The sequence below is a fragment of the Ovis canadensis genome, chromosome 7 (assembly GCF_042477335.2).
Source record: "Ovis canadensis isolate MfBH-ARS-UI-01 breed Bighorn chromosome 7, ARS-UI_OviCan_v2, whole genome shotgun sequence".
NCBI lineage: Eukaryota > Metazoa > Chordata > Mammalia > Artiodactyla > Bovidae > Ovis > Ovis canadensis.
In genome coordinates this window covers 93,651,723-93,661,775 of record NC_091251.1, presented here as the reverse complement: position 1 = coordinate 93,661,775, position 10,053 = coordinate 93,651,723, and the positions used below count along the sequence as shown (strand labels likewise).

The following is a 10,053-nucleotide window of genomic DNA, read 5'->3' as shown; positions in this document are numbered from 1 at the left end:
AAGTAACTTATTCAAATACCCCTAAGCTCCTCAGAAAAATTACTAGGTCAGTTACAAATCCATTCCCACTCTTCACTGTGACAAGGGACCGAAGAACTGCCTCCAGGCAACTTTATTAATAAGCTACCCCTAGCTTGCTATTGGGAGAAGGAAATAGCAACCCACTCCAGTATTCTTGCCTGGAGAATCCTGTGGACAGAGGAGCCTGGAGGGCTGCTATCTATAGGGTCACACAGAGTCGGACACGACTGAAGCAACTTAGCCTGCATGCATGCATTGGAGAAGGAAACGTCAACTCACTCCAGAATTCTTGCCTGGAGAATCCCAGGGACATAGGAGCCTGGTGGGCTGCCGTCTATGGGGTTGCACAGAGTCGGACACAACTGAAGTGACTTAGCAGCAGTAGCAGCAGCTTGCTGTTAGGACTTGAGTAAAACTCCTTTCTTAAATTTGTTTTCTCAAAGCTTAGATTCCCAGGAACACAGAGGGTAGCAGTGTGGGAGTGCCTGTGTGCAGTGGTGGGGGCTAGGCGTCGTGAAGGAAATGACTCCCTTGGGTTTGGCATGAGCAATCTGGAGGCACACACTCAGATGTCCCCCTACTCACCGTCTAGTTACATAAATGTGTGCAGTGAGTTGGGGGTATGAGGGCAGTAGGGAGTGGAGGTGTCAGTGCTGAGAGAACCCACACCCTCCCAGACATTTATACTTTTGCCTAGGGAGCTGGATTTGATTGATGGATAGCCATTTTGTGATTCTTTTCCTACATGCTGAGTTATAGAAATGCATAGGAGAGGTGCTGTTGGGTGGGTTCATTAGAGAGTCCTGCACGCCTGCTAAGTTGCTTCATTTGTGTCTGACTCTTTGAGATGCTATGAACTGTAACCCACCAGGCTCCTCTATCCATAGGATTTTCCAGGCAAGAATACTGGAGTGGGTTGCCATACCCTTCTCAGGGGATCATTCGGACCCAGAGATCGAAATTGTGTCTCCTGTATCTCTTGTGTTCACAGGCAAGTTCTTTACCACTAGCCTCATTAGAGATTCAGGGGTGTTCTAATGCGTAGGGAGATCGGCCCCTTTAGAAGAACAGAGCACTTTGGTTAAGGAGGGATGCCTGCATCCCTAGAACATGAGATGAGCCCTGTTAGGGAGTGCACTCAACAATACAGAGTGAGATACCCAAAGCTTTGGGGATTTTGCCTGGGAGATCCATGGGTCCTGAGACAACTTGGAGGATAAAATGAACTGCACGTATCTGAAGGTGAGGCTGTTCTGGCAGAGCAGGTCTTTAAGGGGCATAGTGAGGTGTGCTCATTTAGAGGAAGTGACGGGAGGACATTTGAGACATGCATGTTCACAGGACCAAAGGCAAGCATGGAGAAGGAGATTGATGAGAGGCATTATGAGAGGCAGGGAAGGTGAAAGCTGTTTTGGGTCCCAGGTATGATGGATCAGATGTCCTAAGGCATGAAAGGGGAGATGTTGGATTTTTAAGGATGGAGGACCAGAAGGGCTAATCTGACAAGGAAACAAAGGAGCGTGACACTGGGAAACTCCCTCCACTGGGGAGACGAGGGAGATGAGAGGGAAGGAGGGCAGTGAGGGGACAAGCAGCAAAGAAAACCACAGCTATGATGATCTCCGAAAAGGCAGCCAGTGTCTTCAAGCCTTTGAGCTGCAGTCTACCTAAAGCACCCAGAGAAAAGAGCAACCCTTTCCTTCTCTCTGGACACAGGTGCAGAAAACGGGTTGTCATGCAGCAGAGGGTTTAGGTAAAGATTCCTGAAGTTTGGAGCAGGTATGAGGGCAGTCGGGAAATTTGCTGGTCTAGTAACTTTTAGGTTTGATAGGTTTTTGGAGATTGGGGTAAGCAGGCTGGGCTGAATCTGGAAGTTCGTGACTGGGATTCAACGCTCCCAGACTGGGACTGAGTCTCCCAGTCTTCATAAGCCTGTGTGGAAATATACTGTGCCCTTGACTGAAGGTTCTCCCGCTGGCTCCCAAGTTCAAGCTCTCTGATCTCCTCAAGATCACCAAGGTCATTCCTTGCTGACCTGGTAAGTGGTCTCTTATTATTCATGGTGGTCAGGACATTCCAGTCATGTTCAGCTAACATATGAATTTAAAATAGTCAAATGGCAGCAAGTTTCATGCAAAAGAGGCTCTAAGTTATTTTTTAGTACAAAAAAAAAAGTTCTTTATTTTGCCTAAAATCTCTAACTTGTTTCCTCTTGCAACTGGTGTCAGCCAACCTGTCAAAATAATACTCAGGTGTCTGGACATGGTTAACATATTATTAACCGGGGGATTTTTGCAAAAAACTAATGCCTGTGGTTGGCAATTTGTTATGTAAGTGAATACTGCAATGTCTCCAGTCAACAACATTTGGGTAACAAAAGACATTAATACATCGCTGGTTAGTAATGAGTTAAGAGCCTTTCACTGTAGCATCTATTTGTTTTAATTACTAATAGGCATGAATATCCTCTTGTTAATACTATTCCTCAAAAACCCTGCTTCTAAGTCATCACTTGGAAGTTACAAAAAATACTAAGTTCTCACTCCAGACCTGCTCAATCACAGATCCTGGGCATGCAACCTGGTGACCCATGTTTTACACAGCCCTCCAGGTGATGGTGATGCAAGCTTGAGAGTCACTGTTCTAAAATGCATGGCAAAGGATTAAAAGCACCTGACCAACATTAAGCAGAGTGGATGAACTCATTCTGGCTCATCCATCCTTCTCCAATTACCATGTCAGGACTCTCTCTCAGAAAAACAATATAAAAGCCTGAACATATTGGAGCTGGAGGACAGTGAAAGACGTTTATTGAGTGCCTTGAATTTGCCAGCCACTGGCTTTACACACATGACCCCACTTAATCCTTAAAATAATACGAGGTAAAATAGTAATTTTACCAGATAGGAAACCGAACTCAAAGCTATTAGGTAATTTACCTAAAGACACAGCTACTACATAATGGATGGGTTCTGCGTGCGTGCTCAGTTGTGTCTGACTCTGCAACCCTTTCTTTGGACGGTAGCATGCCAGGCTCCTCTGTCCATGTGACTTTCCAGGCAAGAACACTGGAGTTGGTTGCCATTTCCTCCTCCAGGGGATCTTCCTGGCCTAGGGATTGAACCCATGTCTCCTGCATCTACGGTATTGCAGGGGATTCGTTAATGCTGAGCCATCAGGGAAGCCCAGATGGGATTTGAGTCCAAGTCAAATGTCTTTATCAGAGTATGTTGATTCCTTATGGACCGCTCAGTAGTGGCATAATTCATACAGGGAAAAGGTATCCAATAATAGTGCGATTATTCTTTTAAAATAACACAGCTCATCTTTAACAATGCCCACGTCTTTACTGTTTAAGCACATTTCTGACCAAAGTGGGCCACCATGCACTTTAGTCTCCGTTTTGTGCACTCTGGGGAGATGGCGCCAGGGGGTTACATGTGTCTGCTGTGCGACGGTCATCTGTCCAGGTCATTGGCACTGTCAACTAGAGGCAAACGGCTTACGCTTGCTGGGCCTATTTCTTTTGCTCTTGTGTTACCATTTATATCTCCATCCTCAGAGTTAGTGATACAACCCAACCCAATCTGTTTACCACCTGCGGCAGATTTAAGAGCACAACCAACTGGCTCCTCCGGTCAGCTCAGAAGATCCTCCATCAATGCAGGTTAGTGGCGCTTTCTCCCAGAAACTGGCAACCCACACCCAAGCGCTTCAGAAACAATGTGTAAACCTTCTAAACCAGGTAAAACAAAACTAGAAAAAAAACCCTACTTTTTTACTTGCTAATTAGAGTATCCTGTGGCATCCAGCCTTGGCCTGTCTTATAATTCTAGAATTTGTAGAACTGTCGAACCAAATAAAAGGAAGAAACGGTCTGCTGTCAATTAGCTGCACCACTGGAGAGGAACAGTGGCGTGGCAGATTTTAAAAATTTGGTTCCATTTGGCTTTGGAATGCATTATGATTTTTTCAGTAGATTAACTTTCCTAATTATATTTTGCACAGTCTAATATTAACAGGCATTTGTATTCCCTGAGCATATAACGTCTAACATTGAGAGCTGGGAGATGCAGGAGACGAGTCCAAAAATGTGTTGGTCTTAGGGAATGACAATGTTGGTATGGAAATTCCACATATGGATAGTGAAGAGGGAACTAATTATAAAGTGCTCTGCAAATATTAAATCATAAGCAGAAAAGGCAAATCAGGAATTCTCTATGGATATGTGAATAGAGAGTAAAAAAAAAATTCTTAAAATTCTAAAAGGGATAAACTTTCAAGAATCATCTTGGGTGATATGGAGTGTGATGGAAAAATAAGGATACAAGGAGGGTCAGTGAGATGCACTGGGTGGTCTTCCAAATAAGAATGCCTCAAGCAATAATACCAAAACGTTTTAAGAGAGCGTTTAAAATGAATTTTATTATTTGAATTTTACAAGTAGTCTTTAAAGGCTTCAAACAAGAACTCTGTTGCAAAACTCTAATAAATAGCTTGCCCCAAGTCCCCAAACAAAATGTAAGACAAAATAAAAACTAAATTCAGAAGGATAAGCAAGACTTCAGAATGCTTGGATGTTAGTGCTATTTCTCATTTACAAAGAGATATCAGGCAATGTACAATCTCCTTCATACAAGTCTAAGAGAGAAAGAGACAGACAATTGAGATCTTTACAAAGCACTCCGAAATCTTCCTATTTCCATGAGAGAAATGCCACCAGAAAGAAAAAAAATCCCCCGAAGAAGTAACAATTATGAATGAAATTGTAGCATAAAAGTCTGGTGATGCGGGTTGGGGGAGAAGAGGGAAACTCCACTCCATGTTTTTTCAGGGATGGAGAGAGGAATAGGTGGAGATTATTCGGGGCAGGGAACTTCCAAGCAGATACCGCTGGATTACTGAACATTCCCTTAGACCAGAGTCACCACTGAAGGGCGCAGGTGACTATTTGGTGACAACTGTGAAGGCAAGAAACAAGGCCACCAGGGACTCCCCCGGGGCCTCTCAACACTAGTGACCCAGTGTCTGTTCTGTGCAGGACCAAGAGCCTTGGAACAACAGCCAGGGGCCCAAAGCAGCTGCATCACTAGACAAGAAAAGCAGCGCATCAATCAATCACTTCTGCAGCAGAATCCTGCAGCTGGCCACACAAGGATGCAGGAAATGCTGGCCAGAAATTGTACACAGGACATGCAGGTCTCAAAAGGCCATTCCATCACCACAGTCATTGCTCCTAACAAGTAAGGATTAAAGCTCACAATTCAACATTCATTTTTTTCCTAGTTACAAATACTGGTAAAGCCTTGCTTTGGAGAGAAGGATTTACTAATTCATCAGTAAGATCATTTTGAATGAGCTAAAAATACAATTTTGCCACATTAATAACTTTAAAAATCTCAAACAGAAAATATCCTTTTGACCAAAATGCATACAAATCTTAAGATTTTTTCAGTTTGGAGGAATTCTGAAACCAATTACTGTTTGGACCCAGGAAGCGACAGAAAGGCTGATTCCAATACAGAGGGACTCACTTAAGCCAAACAAAGGGTTCCAGCTCAGAGGAGCACACAGTGCCTGGGACCATTATCCCAGGGAAAGGTAGGAGGAAGCAGTGATGTCATAATGCAAGATGGAAAAGGGGCGTGGCCCGCAGGCTCCGTCTCTGCCTCTCTCTGGTTCACTGATTTGTTAAGTAACCCCAATCCTGCTGATCTCTGTAAGACAGGGACAGACATCACTAGCTCATGCACAAGCCATCTGAGGGAGGCAGGCATTTTCTGAAAGCACCTCCCTCCCCAGGCATTTTTAGGAACAAAGGTAAGGAAATCCCCATCCCCAAATAAGCAGTTTTAAAAAACTTTATTTTCCTAGGAACAATGACATTTGTCAGGATAACAAAGGAAAGCTTGGGTTACCTGAAATAGATAAGAAAGAGCTGATGGAAATAGAGGCAGATGGGCCAGTGTCAGGGGGCAGGGAGGGTCCTAGGCCCAGCTTCTTTTTAAATACATAACAGATAGACATTGTGCAAAAAAATAAAGACATTCACATTTTAGCAGTTAAACCTTTATTTTACTTTTTTAAAATTTTTATTTACCATTTTCATTTTCTTTTCTACAAAAGGCAGATAATGATTGTTGGCCTGCAATCGTCAGGTTGTGCACTCCTCGAAAGGGGGCAAAGTCGGAAGCTGGGGCGGGAGCTCAGAGGATGCCTCCAACGGCGGGACTAAGGGGAAGGCAGCCCCGCGGCCGCCTCTTCCGGCCTAGCTCATGTCGATGGTGTTGAAGACCCACTCCGTGAACTTCTTCAGCTTGTCGGAGGCATTCTGGGACTCCTCCTGAAGCCTCAGGTTGTCCTCTCGCAAGTGCTGAACCTCCGCCTGAAGGTGAGCTTTGTCTTCTTTTTCCTGGGAGGGTGAGCAGAGCAAGAGAACTAAGAGGGTGGTCCCACTCTGCCCAGCTGCTATGCGTGGCTGTGGATCTGTGTGCACCCTTCACACCACGAAACAGGTGACACAGGGCCTGGCGTTAGGTCTTCATTATTGACTGGCGGATTTCTGCAGGAACTAAAACCTATGGCTGGCAATTTTTATTTTGGCTGGCCCCAAATTATTTCACTGACATTCTGCAGGTTATTACATTCAATAGTTACACCTGATACACCTGTAGAGTCTTCCCCAGCACCGTGAGTTTCATTTTCATGTTCCATATCAGAATCAATCACTAAGGTTTTTTGTCTTTTTGCTGGTCTAACAGTCACATTGTCTGAATCAGAACTATATTTTGAAGAACTACTATCTTCTGAGACGCTAGTATATATGTCGCTAGGACAATGAGAGAAAGTTATCGGCATAAAATTCACTGAAAAATTCTTCCTCACTCAATTTCACAGTGCATCATTTTTGAAAATTTTATGGAAATAAACTTGCATTTATAATATACACAAGGTTGGAACAAAAACCTAACAGAGCAAAATGTGAATGATAATGACAATCATAACTTGTATACAGTGATGGTAACTGTATCACTTTAAAAGATATGCATCTCTGGTCAAGAATATGTTACGATGTCCTCACCCAGGGAATAGGACTTCCAGAGAATGCAAATACATGAATGCATAGTTTAATGTCTGTTAAGTTATAAGGGCTGTCTTACATTCTAGGTGATCTAGGGGCTGCTGCCTTAATAATGTTACTCAAGAACCTAACAGCAACTGGCTCTTTTGGTGCAAGAGCCTGAATAACACTGAGGATGTAGGTGTGCATCTGGGCTGTGGATTAGGGGTGAGGAGATTGGGCTAGGGTCCAGAGGGGGCTGGCTGAGGTTTAAAGGCATTTTACAAAAAAAAAGGGAAGGCTTTTTCTGTATACACATGACAAGGAAAGCCTTCTTGCACTATGCGTGTCAGTGGGAACAAGCTCCAAGGAGACCCCTAAAACGCGTGTATTGAGGAAGCAGGGAGAACGCCCACAACTTATTCCACTGAAACTGTTGACAAAGGGCTCTCTCAGTTCAGGGCAGCTTGCGTGGACAGGATAACCTGCTTGGAGAATATGTTTACCTTCTTCAGATCTTCTCGAAGCATCTTCAGCATACCTTCCAGCTGGTCCACTTTAGAAGCCAGAGTGGGAGAGGAATCTTTACTGCTGGGAACAAGAGATAAAAGACCATGTAGGCAGGAGTTCTCCATGGCTGGGTTTGTTTGGTGTTTCTTTTCTTTCTTTTTAAAAGGAGTTGGCTGTATTTATAAAATGGTTTTCAATCTCAAATTACTCAGTATGGTGACACAATGTACATTTTCATTTTTAAAAAAGGGAAATGGCAGTTTTAACAAAAGGTAATACAAGCGTGAACTATAGCCAGTCGATAGCTTCCTTAAAGAGTCTGCATCTTTGTGACAAAAAGCATACAGGACAATACATGAAAATGGTCTCTTTGGCAGCACAAGGGGGGCATTCTGGCAGATACAACTGTCAGACAGTGAAATGAACCTCCTTAGTGGCTTTAAGAAGAGAGTGACTCCTCTGTGTGTACCTGTTGGGTGGTGCAAGTTCAGTACAGGCCCTATCTTGGGGCAACCCAGGTAGGTAAAGCCTGTGGCCACTCAACCCAGTGGCAGCTATGTGCTTGCGTCCATCTCTTAAGACTGTCTTTAAATATTTAAAACATAAGACTACATCTTTCAGAAGTTTGTCACATGCACGCATGCTCAACTGCTCAGCTGCGTCGACTCTTTCCAACCCCACGGACTATAGCCTGCCAGGCTCCTCTGTCCACAGGATTTTCCCAGGCAAGAATTCTGGCGTGGGTTGCCATTCTCTCCTCCAGGGGATTTTCCCCACCCAGGGATTGAACCTGGGTCCCCTGCACTGGGAGGTGAATTCTTTATTACTAGTGTCTTAAACTCTTCACTATTATTATCAGCAAACTCTAAGGCTCACGACTTTCTCCCATTTCATTTTGGTGCTAAAAATGCTTCTAAGCCAGTCATCACCAAAAGGAGAGGAGGCTAGAGGAAAAGAAACGTGTAACTGGCTGGATAGACCACATAGCTGGGCAAGGGCCAGGAGACCTATCAACTCTTCTTCACAAGCCTCCAAAAGTTTCTGGGTGAATTCTAGCCAAAGACACCACCTCAGCCTCCCACAAACCAAGAATCTGAAGGCTCCCATGGAGACAAGAGGCAACTGCCTCTTTCCAGAGGTCAAGGGGGTAAGAGGTGGTGACTGAACGAACACTTGGCATCATGAAACAAGAGGTACGTTTTTTTTAACACCAAAAACATTGCATGCCACCATGCACCTGCTGTAGGTTTAGATTAGCAGACGACAAGGACACAGCTTATTTAAAGTAAATTTACTTTAAAAATCAAAAGTTCAAGTTAGAATTCCCTGAACTAAAATAAACTGTGTCCACGTCTTCTGCTTATTCTAGATCCGCAGGCCCGGCATGGATGTCACAAGGCTGTAATTGAAATGGAATGATAATGACCTCTCAACTTTTAAGGCAGGATGACCAACTGAAACCTGACCGTGAGTGGATTTTAAAAGGGAAGTGGTCAGCTGAAATCCACAACCTCACAGGCCGGTCTGGATGCGCTGAAGGCCACAGATGGGACAGAATAAGAGTGGTTCTGAACAGGAAACACTGACGCTGGGGCATGACTGTTCTTCACAAGCCACGGAGTCCACTCTCCTCCCGCCTTTTGGGAGGGCTGATGCAGCCACAGCAGGTTGTCAGTAACTCTCAGTAGCCTATCTTGACTTCTGAAGGTTTGCAAAGATAAGTTCTGTGACTGTACTGATCATCTTTAAAAACACGTAACTTGATTTGCATTTGCTCAGCCACACTGAACAAAGACCCAGTAATCACCCTCATCTTAGGCTTCTACAGATCCTACAAAGCTTTAAGGACTGTTTAATAATCCTTTCTCACGAGAAGGCTTTGCTCACTCAGACTTCTCTTCACCCTAAGAAGGGGCATTTAGGGCTCTCCTCTGGACTCGGCACATTTTTCTAAAAAGTTCCCAACAGCCAAACTAACCACCATTTTACCTCCCTAACTGTCCCAATGATAGGATAAGTGAAGCATCTGCCTGTCACACTCACAACAGAAAATCCATTACTCTGACACTTTCTCTGTGAAGAGGGTTTTCTTACACACTTGCTTAACAAGTCTTCAGGCACAAGTCCCCAGTATATCTGTGCAATCTATGCCAACCTCACTCTTCCTGTTACTGGTTGTTTCTGACCGAGTTTTTATAGATACCTGGATTCTTGTTGTTGTTTAGTTCCTCTGTCGTGTCTGACTCTTTGTGACCCCATGAACTGTAGCCCACCAGGGTCCTCTGTCCCTGGGATTTCCCAAGCAAGAATACTGGAGTGGGTTGCCATTTCTTTCTCCACGGGATCTTCCCAACCCAGGGAGAGAACCCATGTCTCCTGCTTGTCAGACGAATTCTTTACCACTGAGCCACCTGGGAAGCCCACACCTGGATTCTTACTCATCCTCAAAAGGTTTTAAGAGA

At 44.3% G+C, this 10,053-nt stretch overlaps 1 protein-coding gene across 1 annotated transcript in view; it reads right to left on the bottom strand.

The window, feature by feature from the left end:
* Nucleotides 1–6,074: 6,074 nt before the first annotated feature.
* SIPA1L1 (signal induced proliferation associated 1 like 1) overlaps nt 6,075–10,053 on the bottom strand; it is a 165,966-nt gene continuing 161,987 nt past the window's right edge. Inside the window, exons 20-21 of the mRNA XM_069596926.1 lie at nt 7,588–7,672; nt 6,075–6,433 (exon numbers count right to left, since the gene is read on the bottom strand). Coding sequence (XP_069453027.1) covers nt 6,290–6,433; nt 7,588–7,672 — 229 coding nt within the window. The 3' untranslated portion in view covers nt 6,075–6,289. The remainder of the gene's footprint in view (nt 6,434–7,587; nt 7,673–10,053) is intronic.